Source organism: Callospermophilus lateralis, unplaced genomic scaffold, assembly GCF_048772815.1.
Source record: "Callospermophilus lateralis isolate mCalLat2 unplaced genomic scaffold, mCalLat2.hap1 Scaffold_146, whole genome shotgun sequence".
In the NCBI taxonomy this organism is placed as follows: Eukaryota; Metazoa; Chordata; class Mammalia; order Rodentia; family Sciuridae; genus Callospermophilus; species Callospermophilus lateralis.
Genome location: NW_027512598.1, coordinates 1,744,135 through 1,766,707, shown reverse-complemented (window position 1 = coordinate 1,766,707; position 22,573 = coordinate 1,744,135). Strand labels below are relative to the sequence as shown.

At 32.0% G+C, this 22,573-nt stretch overlaps 1 protein-coding gene across 1 annotated transcript in view; it reads right to left on the bottom strand.

The window, feature by feature from the left end:
* Positions 1-9,768: 9,768 nt before the first annotated feature.
* LOC143387614 (cadherin-12-like) overlaps positions 9,769-22,573 on the bottom strand; it is a 229,923-nt gene continuing 217,118 nt past the window's right edge. Inside the window, 4 exon segments of the mRNA XM_077108122.1 lie at positions 9,769-10,268; positions 12,899-13,150; positions 17,609-17,726; positions 21,185-21,306. Coding sequence (XP_076964237.1) covers positions 9,769-10,268; positions 12,899-13,150; positions 17,609-17,726; positions 21,185-21,306 — 992 coding nt within the window.

Genomic DNA, 22,573 nt, shown 5'->3' with positions numbered 1-22,573 from the left:
TTACCTAGAACAATGAAATAAATAAAAGGATATATTGATTTTAAAGGAAGAAATAAATATTTGTTTATTTGAATATAACATAAATGTCTATGTATAAAATTTGCAATGTACAAAAATCTCAAATGATTAGCAAATATAGCAATATTACAGAATGCAAGTTTATTTAGAATGAGTCAATTGCTTTCCTATATACCAGTAAACAATTAAAATTTTAAGTTTTATATGCCATTTACAATACACACCAAAAAAGAACCATTTGTGTATAAATCTAATAAATTATATACAAGGTCTTTACACAGACTACAAAAACTATTAAATAAAGTAAGAGACATATAAATAAATGGAGAAGTAGTCAATGTTTAAGGATTAGGATATTTATTTTTGTTGAGAAGTGAATCCCTTCCAAATAAATTTAAAGATTTGAGTCATTACAATGAAATTCTAAGAAAATTACCTTCTGACTATCAACAAATTTGTTCAAAATGAGTATTAAAAAGCAAAAACCTTCAATGACCAACACAACATTGAAAAGAAAAAACAGGAGTACTCACATTCTCTATCTCAAGTCTTAAAAAAAGTGATGGTGATCAAAAGACTGTGGTTTTGTGAAGGAGTAGACACAAAGATTCAATAACACTGAAAAGAAAGTCCAGAAATATACTTCTAAAAGCCACTGGACTTCTAAATATTTTCCTAAGTAATTTGAAAATGTGTGTTTACACAAAGACCTGTATGTGAATCTGTATAAATCTTTATTTACCATCTCTGAAAACTAGAAGCAACAAAGGTGTCCTTCAGTAGCCAAATTGATAAACTGGTACATCCATACAGTGGAATGAATTCCATAAAAACAAATGCATTATCACATCACACAAAGTCAAAGATGACTCTTAAATTCATATTGCCAAGAAAAACATCCTGTGTACAAGGGCTACACAATGTATTATTCTATTTATATAACAGCATGGAAGTCAAAAACACAAAGATAGTTCATAATTCATGTTTCACAATAGTATAGGGAAGTCTCTGGAGATTACGAGAAGTGCAACAGATTTTCTTTTTTAAAGCAGTAAAACTATTTGTTGAGACTAAAATGTTAAACTAACAACACTATAAATGTGTCAAAATCTATAGACCATTATATTACAAACAGTAACTTTTAATATGCAAACTAGAATTTTCATTTAGGAGATAAAAGGATCTAAAAATTGAAAGAGAATGTGACAAAATAATCTCACTGTTTGACAAATGGTCAAAACTGCATCACTGGTAAAGTTATGATGAGTGACATTGGAAAATATAAATCTGAAGGCTAAAGAATTCTGATAAAGTCGTCTTATGGCTTAATAGTTCTTAAACACTATACTGGTATTGAACAATTCCTAAATGGAGGACCGATGCTAAGAGGTAGTTTTCTCAGTAATGGAGTGAACGTTTTTCATAAACAAGAAAGACTACAAACAATTATGTAGGTGGTAAAGAATTATAGATGTGATGTTACCCTGACTCATTCTGAGCCTAATGAAGCCACCACAGATGGTTACACACTGCAACACTTACAGACAGATTCTGATCCTCACACATGTATTTTCTTGTTCTGTTATCTGGAGACCTGAAATACACACCTGGTAATGAGAAGCACTTTTACCTTCCCACAAATTTGTATGATAATTTCCAACAAAAAGAAATAAGCCTTTTTGAATAAATGGCTAATTCCAAAACTCTGTCAAAATAGTTTATAAGACAAGTCTAGAGATTGCAGTGGCAGAATGTAAGACAGTGTTCAGAATATACTAACAACCAAACACACACACACACACACACAAACTATTGAGGACATGCAAAGGGTTATATGAATGAATGGAAATAGGTTTATGAATAAAGTAACATTGAATTATAGGCCAAAATATCAAATATCTATGAGTCCATTGTCATATAAATAGATGACTAAATATGTAAATTGAGAATAAACACATATCTCATGCAAAATTCAAATGTTTTATGACAAAACTCTGCTCTTAAGTCACAGAACATAGCTCCATGCCTCTTACATGTGGGCAACATGAAGAAACTCTCTTGCAAGAACTGCATAAGAATTTGGGGAAAATTAGCAATGTACAATAAGGAAACCTGAAAAACTAACTCAGCCAGAGGATAAAAGTTAATATCAACAGTGATGTCATTTGAATAGCATATCATTCTGATCTATGTGAAGAGAGTGGCACTTTATCTCTCTGTTCTTCCCCAGAACACATCCTCAATCAAATCATGAAGTGAAAATATCTGACCAATACCCAGTGAGGGACAGTCCACAAAGCACCTGATCAGTAATCCTTCAGACTTCCAAGAACCTGTGAAGTAGAAATCTGAGAAACTGTCACAGCCATGAGAATCTTAGAGTGACCATATGCAATGACAACCCTGCATGGGATCCTGAACGGTGAAAGCACATTAGGTGAAAATAAGGAAAAATACAGATTTTAATTGACTGAAAATTATCAGTACTGGTTCATGTCTGTAATCCCAGCAGCCCAGGGAGCTGAGACAGGAGGATTTTGAGTTCAAAGCCAGCCTCAACATAGTGAGGACTTAAGCAACTCAATGAGATTCTGTCTCTAAATAAAATACGAAATAGGGCTGTAGAAGTGGCTCAGTGGTCGAGTGCCCCTGAGTTCAATCTCTGGTACCCTAACAAAAATTATGTAAGAGTAGGAGAAACTAAATATAGGGTATTTATATGTATATATACATATATGTTCATATTTATACATATATAAGTTTTCTGCACTTAGTAATTTTAAAAGTTTATTTTTAACAGTTGTTTTATTACTATAACAGCAATACAATGAGAGAGTGGCAATAGTATTGGAAATAAAGATTATTCATATCTCGGTGGAAGTATATTGACATAATAGGGCAAGTGATAGGAAGGTTTTGTGTGTGTGTGTGTGTGTGTGTGTGTGTGTGTGTGTGTGTGTGAAAGAGAGAGAGAGAGAGAGAGAGAGAGAGAGAGAGAGAGAGAGGGAACAAAGAGTTTAGAGTACATTAGAGTCCATTTAACAACAGAAATATTACATTCAGAAAGTGGAATATATAGATTTGAATCTAATGAATTCAAAGCCAATGAATTGCCAGGAGTATATATTTAGAAAGTAGCAAATACTAATTACTTATGAATATGTTTTATATATAAATACACACACACACACACACACACACACACACACACACACACATATATATATATATATATATGCTATAGGAATTATATGTATGTATATTGTGTATATAGATATACACACATAAATTTAAGAATTCTTTGAATGCTATTTTGTATAGAGATAAAAATTGCTTCATGAATGAACTCCAAATGTTGATGATACCAAAACAAAGAAAGAAATGAAAACAGAGTGAGCACTCAGTGGAATTACCTCTGTAGAATATGTGAGGGTATAAAATACTTAAAAAAAAGAATGAACCGAGGGGTGCGAAGCAGAATTTGAAGATGAGAGATAACAATGTGCTTAAAACCATGGAAATCACAGGAAGATGAAAGGAAAGGCCGTTGGAGGGTTTCAATTTTGAAGTTACTAGTGAGCTTCAAAAGAGACAGACTTCAGGCTGTTAGTCATGAGTGAGAGAGGTAGGAGAGTACAGTACACTGTACCTCATTACTGACTGAAGTGTGCATTTCAGAATTCTGTTAGGGTCCTGGCTCTGCCACTTGCTTTTGTCTAAATAGAGGCCTTTCATTACATTTTTAAACCTGATATACTAATTTACAAAATAATAATGATAATTAGTGTCTCACCAATGTATTCTAAGAATTAAATGTTTATAGTATAATTGTTAGCATAGTATGTGCTCAGTAGAAACTCTATTTTAGTTGTTACATTCTTTAAAAATGGTTACAGAGCAGAAATTTGGAAAGAAAAATTTGATAATTGTTACTGACCATCTTAAATCATTCAGTGACCATAAATATATAGTAATTTTCAATCAGGTCAAATTACTTTTGGAATTTGTATCTTTAGTGTTGCTAAAGGTTAAGGTAGAAGTGCACTCAAGGCAGCTAAAAAGAAAAGACATTGAACATAACTGCATTGAAAAATAAAGGCCAAGGTTGTATTTAGATGACTTATGTGAATGCAGTAAAAGGTATAATGCAAGGTGGTTTCATATTTGGATTACTGGTAATACACACATGGATAGCTTCAATTTTGTAATAGAGTTCTATTTGTACTGGGGAAAATATTGTGTCATTCAGTCTTGACTCTTGGGTAAGATATTGGATATCAAAAACAATGATGTTATTTTCTTGATTAAGTATAATAATATGTTGTATTATGAACCATAATTCCCAGAAGTTCCTGTTGTTTTTATTTTTCATTGTAGAGTAGTAAATAACAGTGTTGTGGTTGGAAAACCAGTGAAAAAATACCAAGAATGGAAGTTAACATTAGATTTATTTAACTCTCCATGAATAAAGAACTTTATTTCCTATTCATTTATTATTTCTCAACTTTGCACAAATTGTTTGGGTATCAATACGTCCCATAACATTAATTTTAAAGTGAGACAATAAAAAATGCGATTAAACATAAATACCTAAGGAATTTAAGAACTTTGGGAAAAAATAGAGATTCAGACTGACTGTTATAAAAATATGTGCACTAAGAATTACAAGAAACTTGAACAACGTGGTGGTTCATAATAAAATTTAGACTTATTAACATGCAATGGCTAATATATAAGTGTATTATCTATATAGTGTAACATATATTAACCAACCATGAGGATTTAGTCTCACTGTTTTATAACAAATGTCAGAGACAAATTATTAAGGTTTTCCAAGTCTTTATATAATTGTGACTGTTTATATGTCTCTGCCATAATTAGACAGAGTGATGAAGATAAATAACATAATGTTAAGGAAACAAATATTTATGAATCATCTAGATATGCTATTTTTATATTATTCCTATATGCACATCAGTGTATTTGTATTTTTACACAATAAAGAATGTGGCATATTGTCTAATAGCAGTCAAGAGTTTTGGGTAAATGACTGGAAGTTTGGTGGAACAGGGATGTGTGAAATTATAAACTCCAGAACTCATATTGCTGCTGTTTGAGATTCTATCTTCTCAACAGAACACTTAAAAGTTTTAGAATTTGTTCATATCATGTTTGGCAAAAAACTGAAATGAGATCTGAATTTGAAATGGAATACACTACAATTAAATCTATAGTTCTTTTTCCTGTACTCATTTGAAGCTCATAATCTATGAAAGAATAAAAAAGTGTAACTATTTTTAAAAAGAAGCTACAATTAACATCATCACAGAAAATGAAGACTCATTTAAATATGACTCATCTAAATATAAGAGCAGAGCAAGCAGGAAAAAAAGAGAACTACCAAGAAAATTATTATCACGAAAATAGGATAAAATATTAAAAGATACAAAATTAAATATAAGACAATGAGCCATTACATCCAGAGCACCAAACAAACAAGCAAACAAAACAGCAACAAAATAATGAATACCAGAAAATCTGCCAGAAGTGAAGGTTCTGAGGCTGCATATTTAAAGAAGCCCTCAAATATCTAGTCCTAAGAATTAGGAAATTCTCATCCTTGGCTCATTAGTATGAAATTTTGTAACTCCGAGGGTAAGAAAAAAAATTTAATATCATCCAACACAAACCATTTCACATACACATGAAAGAGTAGTGCAATCATATTTGTCTCTTCAACTGAGTTGTATGCCAGAATATGATAGAATACTTAAAATAATGAGGAAGGAATGATTACAACAAGAACTGAATATCCGGACAAGCTGCTGTAGTTGAGGAGGCAAAAATAGATATTTTCAAGCAGGGGGTGATTTATACAATGATCCATTGTACAGGCATACTCTTTGGAAGGATACTGAGACTGTTTACTGATTTTTTTTATCACCTCGTTTTTATTTCTAGTCACAGTTTGACCACCTCACATATAATACATACGCAGTTACATCTGTTATTAGTAATTCTCAGTTTTATACAATAGCTATTGAAAAATTTGCGAAGATTTCTATAGGGAATAGTGAATATCTTTTAATCTTTGCCTCAAGATCTGGGCTGTAGCTATTTTCGTACTATTTTCTCTCTCTTCCTATGCACACCTAAAGAACTTCTGCATCTGTATTTTAAAAATGGCTCCTTTCTGTGATAGAAGTGGAAAATTTTAATGTATAATCAATCAACGACATACTTCAAAGATTTCTGTGATTTATGACTTAAAGATCTCTATGAGTCTCAAGATTTTTTTGTAATCCACAAATGATTTAATGGACTTGTGATTATAGCTAGAATTTAATAGCCAATAAATTTCAGAGGAAGCTTACAAAACATTAGGGTGCAACAAATTAAGTTTACCACAGTGACCACTAGAACATTGAGAGATGAAGAAGGAACTTGCCCCCTTGGACATTACTAGCCAGAGACAGAATTTGGTACAAAAGCAATTTTATATTATTTCTATTGTATCAATCACAAAGTTTCACTGCTAGATGTTGACAAATATTCTTTGAATTAAATCAAAAGTAGTATATTTAAAAATTTATAAGTAACATACTTACTTATATATAATATGTACATATATATTTCTATAAAGATACATATGCAAGACAATAAAATTATAGTTTAATTATAGTTAATAGTCAATATTTACCCATATAAATATAAATTATTAATAGTTTTATATTGCTTCATGTTTGAATGAAGTTTTGTGATTCTTAATATAAATTTAAAAAAAAAATTGACTGGGTTTCTGGTTCAGTGGGAGAGTGCTTGCCTGCTATATTGAGGTACTGGGTTCTATATTCAGCAGCAAGTAAAAATAATTTAAAAATAAAGGTATTGTGTCCATCTACAACTAAAAAATATTTAAAAATAAAAATATTGATATATTAAATCTATTTTTTGTCATAGCATAAAAAGTATTCTGTAACACTTCTAATTAGTTAATACTAACAGATCTCTTTCCCCATATCAATTTTTCTAGTTTCCCATTGTAATGAAGTTTATTTTCGTCACTTTTTTTGACATAATTGGGTGGTTGGATATTAGAAATCAAAAGCTTTTTTGGTTAAAAAAAAGTTTGCTGTGATTATCTGTATTGTTGTTATATGCCAAATCCCTATGCTGAAATCTATCTCCTAATTTGTCTTTGCGACTGCATTCAAAGATAGGGACCTAGAAGAGATAAGTAAGGTAAAAAAGAGGTTACATGACTAAGACCTAATCTAATATTCAGCAGGTTCTTTTAAAAAAATAAATAAAAACATAAACACAGAGTGAAGACAATGTAAAAACACAGAACAAAGGATTTATCCTAAAGCAAAGAGAAAGGCCTCAGAAAAAACCAACCCTCCAGAACTGTAAGGAAAAGCACCTCTTGTTAAGCATTTCAATCTTTGATATTTTGTTAAAGTAGCCCTACCACACAAATAGTGTTGAAAATGTAAAAGAGATAGATGTCCTAAAAATAAAATTTATTAATATGATTAAAATAAGATCCACAAGTTTCATACTTTTGCTTAGTATTTTAGTCACATGGTTTCACATAATCTGCCCCTCCTAATTTTCTTCACGTCACATGGCTTCTATTGAATGTAGATCCAATGATATTCCTTTACAAAATGTCAAATGCAATAATTTCTGCCAATAATAATCATTTCAAAAGGGAATGATATTGCACATTAACCTTCTTCAGGAGGTTTTTCTTCATTACATAGTGAATCATGTTGTCTGGGCAAATCTAGAAATTATCTTAATTTTTCTCTTGGGAAAGATGATGATATTATAAGCTTCCTAAAAAAAGTATGTAAATATTTCCCAAAGTGTACTATATTAGAAAGTATTATACTACATGAATATTGTAGTTCTCATGAATGAGACTGAAGTAAAAACTGGGTGATCAGTAGAGGAAAGCAAGTTTGTCAGTCATTCCTCAGAAGGAGAAAAGGAAACTATGCAACTGGTAGAAAGAGGAAACAGATGGGAAATGCAGATTTGAAGGATTCCATTGCCATAGCATCAATAATAGATAATTTAAAAGTAAGCATTTGTGTGTACATATGGCTGAGTATAATTTACCAGTTATTCATATTTCCACATGATTTTCCCATATGTGAATTCTTGGTTTTATGATCTTGTAAATGTTAAATATATTCATAGATATTTTAAAACTATAGTTAGATATTGATCTTAGATTTCAGATGGAACTACAACAACTTTAATTTTCTAATTATACATAGTGTTAGTCTTTCAGAAGACACATTTGTAGGTTTAATATTGAGAAATATACAACTTTAATTAATTAATATCCGTTATGTGTATTTCTAAATAGTATACAATCCAGTTGAAATTAACATGAGTGAAGTTTACTAATATGCTCATTAAATTGAATATTTCTTAGAAACTTGTATCAAATTGAAAATCTATTTACAGGGAAGTTGTAAAGGATGATGAATCTGAGGATTGTTGTTTGTGAGATAGCAAAGAGTTAACTCTGAGCTGTAATATAGAATGGCATTCACAAAGTACATGTTAGTAAGTGCATCAGCTGACTGATTTTGCATTTGTGTCCCTTTTAAGATTTAGTCATTGGATTTAACATTCTGAAGTCCCTGACTTATTTGTTCAATAACATAAAAAATATTTAGAGATGTATTGTACATCTAGCCTATGTTATTTGATATGTGTTTTTTTCCATTGGCCAAGAAAGAATCACTAGAATGTAATAAAATCCAAGAAACTGTAATGAATTGCTCTTTCTCTATTTAAATTAATAGTTGTTGTTCCCTTTGAAAATATTCATAGAAATAGAAGCTCGTATTTTATCTACAACTGAGAGTTTAAATGATTTGGTGACTTTTTAAAACCAATTTCCACACACCACTACAGTATAAAACAAAACCAATATTTATTTTAATGTGGAATTTTAGCCCTGAGGCCTCCCTTTATAAAGAGGGATTTTTTTCCCATTTCTTTTTTAAAATTTTATTTTTTTGGAAAAAAAGTAGTATATTAATTAACATTCTTTAATATGAACTGATGTTACGATCAAACATTGCTTTTCAAATTCATGGGTTACATATTTAATTTGATATTATTATATTTATTTCAATTTTCTGAAAGGGTAGGAAAAGCAAATATGTCTTGGCATATAGTTTTAAAAAGAAACACCTTTGAATTATAAGAAGATGGAGTTCAGAGTTTCCTTTTTGTCTCAAAAGGAATGAGAAGAGTCAGCAGGGTGCTATTGCTCCTTGAAGATGTCTTTGTTTATTCCTCTTTATCACTGAATCCTGCAACCACATCACAGCAGAGTGTAGGGTACACCACTTTAAATGATAAGAGTTTCAATAGGCACTTTAGTGGAATTAAGAAAAATCTAACACTCTTCCACCGTGATGCCACATAGCTATCTTCGTTGTAGGTTGTCATGTCAGTAAATCGTATTTAATAGGCCTGAGCTTGTCTCAGCGTGTTTCTGAAATAACAAAACAAAACAAAGCAAGTACATATTATAGGATTTATCTTGTGTAGACAGAATAAACCAAAACAGACAGTATGATAAATACAGGCACTTGCTAGAAACCAGATCGTCAAAAGAATCCTGCATTATAAAGCCTGTGTGTGTGCGTGCGTTGATGTCTACTTCTGTTGCTCCTGTTAAAAAATCTCTCCTGCTCTGCACCTAGCCTCCGCCTCTCCCTAAGTGACTTTGTCGGGGTTGTAGCTCTCTTCTTCACCGAACATGTCAGCAAGGACCTTGAAGCGCGGTCCCCAGTCCGCAAGGTAGTCATAGTCCTGGTCAGCATCAGTGGCCAGAGAGTCACTGGAGCTGAGCGACCCGGCTAGCGACCCTGCGCCCTCATAGGCGAAGGTGGCCAGCGAGTCATAGGGCGGGGCAGCAGGGTCCAGGTCGTGCTCCTGCAGCCTCTGATGGATGAAGTCCCTGATGTCCGTGCTGTCTTCCACCGGGGGCCTCTGGCGGGGCAGGCAAAGTGAGTCTGGCTTGATATTCCTGCGGATTTTGTAGTCTTCGACTGCTGTCGGGTTTCTCAGCACCCCCATGTCGAAGGCCTGTGTGTCCTCCTCTCCACCTCCTTCGTCGTCATAGTGACTAACGTTGTCTCTTATGTCTTCCTTGGAGGTCATCAAGGTATCCTTCTTCCTCTGCCTGCACAATGCGATGTACAGCACAACTATGGCTGAGAGGAGACAAATTGCAATTGGGGAAAAAAAGGCAGATGAGTCATTTATCATTCCAAGAAAGTTAAAATTGATCAAGGCATGCTGTTTCCAGTCTTAGATTAAAAACACTACAATCAATAGGAGCACGTATGTGTTTATGTTTTTCTCATTGTCTGAAGTCAACAACTTTATTTGGAAATGATAACAAGAAACCACAGAACAGTTATTCAAAATATCATTTTTGCCCTTTTATTTCCATATTTTAGATTTCAGTTTGACAAAAATGCTGGGGTGGGTGGGGGTGGGGATGTTCTAACCATACAGAGTTGTAAGAATTGATACAAAAAAAAAAAAAATTAAATATCATCATTATATGCAAGATGTAATTATCATGGTTAATTTCCAAATTGTAGTATTCTCATTTGGAAATTGGAAATTTGTGTTTTTAATGAAATAAATAATTTTTTGAAGTAATCAATTAAAAATAATTAGGGGAGCAAAATCCTTTTCATTTACAATGGAAGAGTCTTGAAGACTCGTCATAAAACTAGAGAGTAGAGAGGAATGCATCATGATGAAACAAGGTTATTTCACTTTCTCCAACATTAGAGTCAGGGCATTGGAAGAAGGGAGGGAACCTAGGGAGGACTTCTGTACACTGAGACTTTGAGAGAAGTTTAGCAGCTCTGCACTTTCCCTATGACTTAGAGAATCCCCAAACCTAAGAGACTGTTGTTTGATTGCCTGGGGAGTATGTGAGAGACTGAAAGCCTCATAGAGAATTCCTGAATGCAAACTGGTTTAGGAGTCATCATGGCAGTAAAGCAGACTATTTTAGACTTCCCTGAAGTCCACCTAAAAGAAAATCAAGTAACACTGAATTCTTGGGCTTCCCATCAACTCACAAAGGAAATGAAAATGGCAGACCTAGTGAAGTCTGTGATTGGTTACAGAAGTCAAAGAATAGTGGATATTTAAGTAGACACCATGGAAAGATGAAGAGTGCCAATATTCACTACTCTGTTTGAGTGAATTCACAGCCTCTAGAATAGCACAGGTATTTTGCAGGCATTAGGAAGCATAGAATGAAGGAGTGCATGGTAGATTTCAGGGCTTTGTAATGATGAGCAGACATGTTACTTGCTACCCTGTTTCAAGGTAGCAATACAAATAGAACAGTACACTCCCAATGTGCCTTCTCATTTTAATCAATTAAAAATAATTAGGGGAGCAAAATCCTTTTGACTTATATTGGAAGAGTTTGGAAGACTCTTGTCATAGAACTATAGAGTTCTTTCATCACGATGAAACTCGGTTATTTCTCCCCAGGCAATCAAATAAGTCTCCTAGGTTTTGGGATTCCCTAAGTCATAGGGAAAGTGCAGAGCTGCTAAATTGCTATGGAATTACTCTGAAATTCCAGTAGTCACAAGACAAATGAGCAGAATGAGAAAGGAACACTTGATTTGAACTTAAACCTAATTGATTATGTTCAATTCCAGATGTTAGAATTTTTTTGAATGTGCTCTTTTAAGTTTTATATAAACAGCACAAATAGATACTAATAATTATTTATTATAAATTATAAGGAAATAATATTTCATTATGCTTATGAAAGTTATTTGGATGTAATTAATAATACACATGTAAATTGGACTACAACTTTATCATTCAAGACAGCATGAACATTTGTCTCGAGGCATGTTCCCACAAGGTATCATCGAATTCCTTACTCCATGTTCTACCTCCTACAAGTGGTTTAACAGTTTTGCTTTCTATCCTATAGTTACTAGAAAGTGTTCATCTTTTTCAGAATATTTTTTCCTGAATGGAAAATATGCATATACAAACTTATCCCACATTGCCCAGCAGTGTATCTGTTCTAATTTGATTTTAAAGAAGTGATGCAAAATTGAAATCTCTCTGTACTAGTGTGAATATGGCAATAAATTAGAAAGTGAAATAGAAAAGCTGAACAGTTGATGGGAGAGGCAAAGCCCTGAAATTGATTGATATTCACTATCACAGAGATGGTGAACACATTTTACGTCAGTCCTTTTCCTTTGTTGTGTGCCTAGATATTTTAGTCAGTTTTCTTCAGAGTAGGAATAGTTAAAATTTTGATGTGAAGGGATGTGGGAAAATTGGAAGAAGAATTGCTTCTGAAAGGCAGTTTTAACCGAAGAAAATAAAATTTGGGGATTCCTTTATATTCTATTTCTTTACTGCCCTTTTCTTTCTTCTCTTTTCAGAATTTGAGAGCTTTTGTTCACCTAGTAAATTTCTTAGAAGACTATAGGATCTTTCATTCAATTGTAGTAATTACTAGAATATAAAATGAATTGAGAAATTGTTGCCAAAATATAGATATTTTTAGAGAGAATCTCATTTTGCAAAGGCCACAAACTTGAAAATCCAGTTTTATATTTTAAATTATGTGATTTATGAGGGATTAAATAAAAAATATATCTCATAAAATATTGTAATATAGATAAATTATAACAAGAAGTGACAGCTCACTGAACAAAAATCTATTTACATGGTAAACTGAGAGGGAGAGCATGCCCACTCTAGAAAGAGAGAAAGAGAGACAGAGATAGAGACATAGGAGTGTGAGAGAGAGAACTTGATCAATGTTGAAACTAACCTAAAAGTATAACGATGCATAGTAGGATTGCAATTAAAGCGCCAGTGCTCAATCCAACAGGCAGAAAAATTGCTTCCACATTACAAGACAGGATGGTACCATCAGAGTCACACCTACAAACACGAATAGTCATTGTGTTTGTACTGCTCTGGGCAGAGTAGCTGCTGTCTTCTATTACAACATGGAGGAAATACAACTCTTGCTGTCTGCGGCTGTATCCATTTCTTCTGGTTTCAATTCCAGCTGTGTTGTCTACAAAACAGGACATTCAGATAACATGGTTACTGTGAGTTTCACTTCAACTCTTTAAGTTGGTATCCACTAAGTATAAGAAGACCTTCTTGAATTGGTAAAATGCAACCTTATATTAGTTATGTCATATATCATCATGAAAGCTGCCAGAAAAATAATCCTTAAAGAAGGAGGAAACACTAATCTTGTCTGCTGCAAGAATTAGCTTTCGTATTTGGAAAAAAATACAGAATGTTTTATGAGAAAAGAAGTCGTTGGGTTACTCTTTTTTCTTTTCTTATATGAAAATGTCATTGATGAAAAGAATATTTCCACACATATTAGCATAACAAAAAAATTAAAGCATTAATCTGTTGAATATCTTATATAAGAATCTATTCTTTAAATTCATTAAAAATCTATTGACGGAGGCTATGGTTGTAGCTCAGTGGTGGAGTTCTTGCTTGCCTAGCATGTGAGGCATTGGGTTCTATTTCAGAACCACATAAAAAATTAATTAATTAATTAAAGGTATTGTGTCCATCTACAACTAAAAAGATTATTTTTAAAAAAATCTATTGACTCTTTCAGATTAAACTTGTGATTTTTCCTGTGTTTTACATGGATCATTTATACATAAACAAATAAACATGTTTATATATGGACCCCCCATATTCACACATTCCATAGCCATGGATTGAAAATTTGAGAAAACAAGCAATGGGAAAAAATTTCCATTGCTATACATAAAGAGTAAAATTGACTGTTTATTTTTGTATCATTTACATTGTGTTAGGAATAATAAGTAACATAGAGATGATTTGAATTTTTCAGAAGGCTGTGCACAGATTATGTGTAAATACTATGAAATGCTTTATAAGGAATTTGTATTTCTGAAAACTTTGGACTCTATGGGTGTTAGGGTCCTGGAATTAATCCTTAACATACCAACAGACAACTGCAGGTATGAGTGTGTGTGTGTGTGTGTGTGTGTGTGTGTGTGTGTGTGTGTGTGTGTATGCATGTGTAGGTATTTAAATGCTTTCACTCTTGCACATCAGATTAAAAAAAGAGAAATGGAAAAATACATTCCAATTATAAATGTAAAAATACATAACAATTTGTGAAAATCATGAACTATTACCACTTTAATGTAAGTACAAAGGAAAATCATTTTAACTTGAATAAAATTAATAGTAGTGATATTTGTAGAAATAAAAGACACCAAAATTTCATTTCATATAAATTTAATTAATGTTTCAATTGAAAATATTATTTTGTATTCATTTGCTCTTTTCTTATATGTTTCTATACATGAAAGCATAAATTTTAGTTTATTTGAAAACTCTTCATTATTATTTCCAATAAACTCCCCCCAAATGTTTTATTTTTACAAATAAATTGACATGTAGTTTATTATTTATCAATATATTAACATTCATAATTCCCACTTGAAAATAGATTTAAAAAATTAGAAAAATATATTACTCAATAAAATATAAGTCTGTTAAAAATGTTATCATTTCCATTATGTTACATTGTACTGTTTGTAGATACTCAATGGAGCCAACAGAAGATACTGAAAAATGGAGAAGCTTGATGAACAAAGTATAAATGTGATAAGATCAGAGTTTGTTTTGGTAAGATTACTTTGTTATTATTACAGACATAACACTTTAAAATTAAGAAACAAAATTTAAAAATGCCAGGTGTCTACTAGGATACTCCCAATTAAATTTACGTGTCAAATGATTGTGGGGACAATAAGGATAGAAAAATGGAGACTAGTCGAAGCAATGCTAAAATCTTCAGCACTTGATGTTTTTCTACATGAATCTGAGGAAAAGGAACAAAGATTAAGTGTTGTAACCTGAGTGAAAATAATTAATAGGTTTATTTGTTTTTGTAGCAGTACTGAGGATTGAACTCAGGAATGTTCTACCTCCCAGCTACTTCCCCAGCCTTTTATGTTTTTATTTTGACACGGGTCTCCCTAGTTTGCAGAACCTCAAACTTGTGATCTTTCTGTCTCATCCTCTTGAATAATTGGAATTACAGAAATGCACCACAGTGTCTAGAATCTTTTGGGATATTTAAAATATTTATTTTCAGTTTATTATTTTTTGAAAATAGATTGCATGAAAATTGTACATTGTCAATAGTGAGACAAAAAAGGTACAGTAAACCTCATTTCCCCACTTAAAACATTTTCTGTACCCTAAAAAGTGTACAAATATAGCTTGCAGTAAAGAAGAGCAATAATTGACTTTAAATTCTGTAGCAGGTATATGTGCAGTCTCCTGAGACCAGAGGGTCTGGTCCATATTATCATGATTATCTTGGTCTTCCAATAAAGATGGATTAGGGGGGCATAGCAGATACTCAGAGTGAGTAAGTGATATGAGCGTCAATCTTATGATCTGGAAATCTGATTTGTCTGCATTATATTCATGAATTAAACCAAGGGCATCCTGCATTGGGCTCTATGAATTCTTTCTCCATCCTCTTGTCTTCATCTTCACAGCCAGTCTCACCCGATAATGCAAAGGTGCCAGGACTAATCTTTTCTCCCTCTCATGTCTTTTCCATATTACATAAGACTGATCTTCCCAAAATGAAAATCTGAACATGTTATACTGTTGCATAAACTTTTCAATGACTTATAAAATTACTCTATTTGAATTACTATATCTTTAGCTTATTTATAAATAGTGTGAACATAATGACCTGATTTGTTTTGGACAGCTCTATTTTAGATGAGTTGCTCTAACTGAAAACTATAAATATTGTCTACTTCTGTTCTCAGAAGTTTTACCATTTTCATAATAAAACATGTGGTTGCTTTATTCATAAAATCCTTCAACTTTGGGGTGCTGTTTCATGTACAGCTGTTCTTCAGTCATTCTCACTCAACTTTCTTTGGTGACAATACATGGGTACTCCAATTTCTTTCTGTAATTATTTAAAGCAAACCCAGTTTTCTCAAAACATCCTTGGGCGTCTACCAATAATCACCATCATTATCATCCCATTATAATTTAAGTACTTAGTTCTAGAAACAGAATTTATTAAAACTTTAGCTTCTCACTACCCAATATTATAAAAATTGGTATTTTAATTCTTATTTTTTTAGCATATAGAAATTTTAAAGCCAGGAGCAATATGGCACATGCCTGTAATCCCAGTGGCTCAGGAGGCTGAGACGGGGGATAACAAGTTCAAAGCCAGCCCCAGCAAAGGCAAGGCTCAAAACAACACAGTAAGAACCTGTATCTAAATAAAATATAAAATAAGGCTGGGGATGTGGCTTAATGGTCGAGTGCCCCTGAAGTTTAAACTCTAGTGCTCACTTTATTTGTAAAATAAAAAAAAAATTAAGAGATAAAAATGTCAAAGCAAAAAACAAAAACAAACAAAAAGGCAAAAAAGCAAAACTATAATTTGCAATTACTTAATAGAGAACACATAAACCTTAATATAGACAGTTTCCAAATTCATGGTTAAATATTTTTAGTCCATATGTTGTATGAAAGCATACCCATAGTATGAAATTGTTACCCTTTTCATTTTTAGTATGATATTTAAAAATTGCATGATACATTCCAAACTTTATTCTAATATAGACAATCTGTTAGATGATTTTGACCAACTGCAGATTAACAAACTGTTCTAAACACATTTGAGATAGGATATGCTAATTCCTGATGTTTAGTAGGGTAGGTATATGATATGCATTGTCAATTTAGTATATTTTCAACTTTATGATGAGTTTATGGAGACATAATCCTATCATACATTGAGAAGCATCTGAAATCCAGTATTCTTTATGTTTTTTGTAGTGGATATAATAGTGTCACATGCAATAGTAATTGCAGAAGTAGTAGCAATGCTGGCCAGAATAGTAGTAGAAAGTAAGTGTAAACATGGTATATGAGGGGATAACAAAATTATAGTGGCAGTAATATATTATAACCATTATGTTTCATACTTTGTATACATGAATTTAATACAAGCACGGTGAAGTTCTCATCGTTTGGTACAATTTTCTGAGCGTCAACCATTTTGGTATGGCCTGGGAATCATTCTAATTACAATATCTACATTAGTATCCAGTGCTATACTGAGTGTTATTAAAATAAAACAGATACTATAGAGTTACCTATTTGTATGTACAAGAAATATGCATGGGAGCCAAAGGATATATTTGATAGGGACAACTTTCAATTTGTCTGGTAGCTTTTTACATGCATGTCTCATTAAGAGACATTCCTTTGTATGGTGGAAATACATTGGCCTTCTAGATAGATCCATATAGATTAAATATTTAACTTATTACTATTTAGGCAATGTTGGATTTCTCATATGTGGATTTCTTTATTTTACAAAATTGAATGCTTTTAGGAAAAGTATTGATTCCTCTATGTGTGCCCTTTGAAAAAGCTACTTGAAAAAGGTAAATCTTTAAGTGTTTATACTTACTTCTGAAGTCACGGACTGTAAAATTTGGTTTGATGGCAGCCTCAGGGGATAATCTAAAGGAGAACTGCTGCCAAGCAGGTGAAAGATCTCGATATGCAGCACTGACTATCTGAATTATCTGAAACAAAGTTAAGATTAAACTTGAAGTCAATCAGTTTTGAAAGGAACTTTACATAACAGGTTTATAAATCCATTTAATGAAGCATGCTACAGAAATTATACTTTTTGAATTCATTTCAACAGGCCAATTACTCACACATAATTTTTATTAACAATTCTATAAATGTTTACAGGTTTTAATAGCAGGCTCAATTATAGGACACAGGTTAATTCTAAATCAATATATGTGAAACTGAAAAGCTTAACAGCATTGAAAATTCTCACTAATAAGCAAAATGAAATTAAAATGTACTTGTTTGCATTTTAAATTAGATGAATTAAATTCTTGCCAGCCTAAACATGAAGCTGCTTACTGGAAACAAAATATTTGATTATCTAAAAGTGCTAGAAATAGCAAAATTTTAGAACTGTTGTTTGTTAGAATGAGTTTTATTTTCATGTATAAAACAATGGGAAAGAAAGAAAGAATGTGTATATTGTTTCTGTTGTTACGTTAATTTTCCTTCATTGGTTAGGAACCAAAATATGTTATTATAGTTTTCCATAATAAGCATTACAATCTCTATTTCAAAAAATGTTCTTCACTGTCACCAAAAGTAGCACGTAGTTAAATTCCTGATATTTCAGTAAGATGCTCTTAAATTTGAAAATAATCAAAAAGTAATTTCTCAGAGCCAAACTATAACATTCATAATTCACTACATAGATAAGCAAGTTACAATGGCTTTAAGTGATTAGACAGGCAGCTCAGTGGTAGAGTGCTTACTTAGCATGCACAAGAATATGAATTCCATTCCACCAAAAACAAAACAAAACAAAACAAAACAAAATCAGAATGGCTTCCAGGCACTTTAAAATCAACATATCCAATAGCTGTGTGCCAGACAGACTAATTTCAGGAAGCATGTGTGGGAAAAGACAAAGGATGTGTGCTGATCAGAGGATCATGCTTTTGAACTAAATTTCAATCTGGCAGAGGAAGAAGTTATATTCAATTATGGTAACCTGCCATAATTGTGTAAAATATTCATCACATGGCTGATGCTATTAAACTGATGCTTTTGAATTTTGTTTTATTTCTTGTTTTTATTCCTGGTTAAATCCAGTCTCCTGACTACAATTTACTTTCCCATATATTTGGGCACACAGAGAGATACCTAAATGATGGATACATGAATCACAGCTGTTATTGGCATTTATGTATCAGTGCAGCATTAGTAACAAAATTAGGGATTTTGGATTCTGGATTTGAAATTTTAATTTCTTACCATAGTGCAAATTCTTTGCACAGAATTTATTTTCCTTGTATAATTGTCATAAATGAGACTTTTATAATTCATCATTAAACAATGGAATATGATAATTTAGAAAGAATCTTGATACATATCCTGAAAAATTAACTTTTTAGACTCAGACCAATGTACTCCAATCATAGAATTTCACCCCTAAAAGTTCTGTACATTACTTAGGGACCAATATTTGATTGTTAATTTTTATTTTGTTTTCTTAATGTTGTTAGCTAGTGCCACTATAAAATTAAAAAAAATATTTAACAACAAAATATCAAGAAAATATTTTTGAAGAAAGAAAATCATCTTAGGACAGCATATAGAAACTATTAAAGACATTCATTTATCTGGAAACGTTATTTGGATAGCACTGCCCTGAAGAAAATATCTCTCACATAAATTTTCACAGGCTTACATAAGACCAACTTATTCCCTACTATTTCTCTCCTTTTTAGAAAAGTACACACACACACACACACACACACACACACACACACACATATATATATATATATATATATATATATACATATATGTATTTTATATATATTCAAGAATAATCCAGAAGAGAGAGCTATTTTCTATGCATGGTTTGTAGGCCAGGGGCACTATAGTTGGGTACCCAAAGCAGAAAATGGCAATATATCACACACCCTGCAAACTCAAGGGACATTTCAGCACTGTGCATTGAACATAAGTATGGAGGAGTAGGACACAAAAACCCAAAAGATATTTTTTGATATAGAATTCACAAGAACACAACAGATTTTTCACTACTTTGTCCACAAATAAGAAAATCTGATTGATCTCTAGTAACATGGACTTGTATCAGTAGTTCAAATCTTTTACTTTATTAGACAAATAGAGCTAAATAGAGCTCTGTTCCCAGAGGCTAATTTCATTTGGAACATTATAAGATTTTGATTAGTCTGATATTATTGATATTCCTAAGTATCCAGAAGACAAAAAATGGCTTTTTTATATACTTTGGCACAGTGGAGCTCCTCAAAAGTGAAAAAATAGTTAATTTGTAGAAGTTTTGTAAACTTCTTTTAATTTTCCAAATAGCAAAAAAAATTAATTTATGCTCAAATACTTATGTAGCATCTACTATTAAAAACATTGGAGAAGAACAAGTGAAACAGACATCCATATTGTGGATGCTTTCAAGGTGATAAGGTTTAATCCATTCTGTGACTATTATAAATTAATGATGCAGATTTCTTATTTGAGGTAACATAATGAAAATATGTAATAGTGTAATTCATTTAGTGATTTCCTCACATCATCTATGAATGATTGGGACAACACAGTCAATCTAGAATTCTCCATGCTTATGAAAATGTAACTTTACTCATCAAAATGGTGTCTGCTTGACACATACAATTACTGAGCACTTGAAATGTTACTAGAGTGAACATGGGCTCTAAATTTTATTTAAACTTAATATAATAGTTATATTGATAGTACATATCACTGGTGCACAGCTTTTGGACAAATAATCTACTAAGTAGTATTACATGCACAAATTGAAAGACAGTAAATTTTAAAGCGTGCCCTTTAAAAATATTGTTTCAAATGTAAAATTTATTTCAAGAATTAAAACTCATTCAATTTACCTAAGTAAGTGGTTATGTTATTTAAAAGTGATTGAAGTTTACATCAATATATCAGCATAGAGTGTTTGCTCACAGTTAAGTTTTTTAGAAAAGCCACAGTAAGAGAGTACAAAAATGGCAGAATGCATAATCCAAAGAACTTGCTAGGAAATCAAAACTTTATTCCCCATGGGATTATTTTCACATCCCTATTCACCATAATCCACTCAAGTTTAATATCTCTTATGATTTATTTTATGAGGACTTGTTCTGAAATATGAGTATATGCCCATGTATATATGTCTGGACTTAGAGTTGAAAATATACACATATGATGTGTCTTTAAACATTTTTTTGGCATGGGGCAGTGGGTTCTGGGATTGAACCTGGGGTTTCTTTATCAATGAGTTACATTTCACTTTTCTCTTTTTGAAATAGGGTTTCACTTAATTTCTGAGGCTGACCTCAAACTTGTTATCTTCATTTCTCAGCCTCACAAGTCAATGAAATTACAAGTGTGTACCACCAATAGTTTTATATACTCTTGATTCACACTATTTGTAAGATACCTGTCCTGGTTTTGCATTTTCACAGATGGCTGTCTCATATGACACAGATATTTCTGGAGGAAATTCATTGACATCTAAGACATTAATTAGTATGTTGACTTTGCTGTTTAATAATGGATTACCTGTTGAAACATAAAAACATAAATTATGATTAAAATTGTTTTAGTTATTCTTTCTTCAATAAAGAACATCAGTGCGACACTGATGCTTAGGTGTCAGAACACAAACAAGGCATATTACCAGGGTTCATCCCTGAAACTCACCATTAGGTAAGACCAACCACTTAGCTGGCATTTTATAAGTTTAGGGCATTTCTGGTGGAATCACTTACCTATCTTACCAGGATTAGTTCACAAGAGTAATCTTTGCCATTAGCAATATTTTTTATTAGATTAAAAAATATAGTTTTCTAAGTTTTACAAATGTAGTAAAAATTTTACTCTCTGCCATGTTTTACATCTTAAATGACCCTTTTGAAATTAATCATCTCAGAAGTTTCTTCCTGAATAAAAGAATGATGAGTATCAAGAAGAAAGAGAAATTGCTTTACATAAGTTATAATTAGGAAAACAGCTTTAAGGGAGTAAAATCAAGGAATATCATAGAAAGCTAGGATATCCTGAAATTACTTGTTGATTATATGAAAGAAAAGAATAAGCAAACTTTTGTTAGAGAATAGGTTCTTTCTACAGTATCAAAATAAATCTCAACTGAAAAGGTATCAGTTAAAATCTCATCACAGGGTTTGGGTTCAACCTAATAACTTACCCTTTGCTACCTGTCATTTGCTGAAGGATGCTCTAAATAATTTATTACAAAACATAAAAGTATTACTTACAAAACATAGAAGTATTATGTTATAAATAATTATTTATAACATTTTAACATAATACTTTAATATTTTGTAAGTTTTAGCTTACAACATACAAAATTTACCTTTAAGATTTTACAGATGAGGGCTGGGGATGTGGCTCAAGCGGTAGCGCACTCGCCTGGCATGCGTGCAGCCTGGGTTCGATCCTCAACACCACATACAAACAAAGATGTTGTGTCCGCCGATAACTAAAAAATAAATGTTAAAATTCTCTCTCTCTCTCTATCTCTCTCTCTCTCTCTCTCTCTCTCTCTCTCACACACACACACACACACACACACTCTCTCTCTAAAAAAAAAAAAAAAACAAAAAGATTTTACAGACGAATCAGTTGTCTCAAATTTTTAAAGGCCTACCCAGATCACACAGCTAGAAGAATGGGGAGTTAAAAATGTAAGTCCAGGAGTATGAAAATTGAAAGAGGTATATATTCTACCATACATTCTGTCTTGATTCTTCTGTAGAAGAAGTTAAATTCTTCTATAGTGTTATTGAAAATTCAAAATATTCTTATA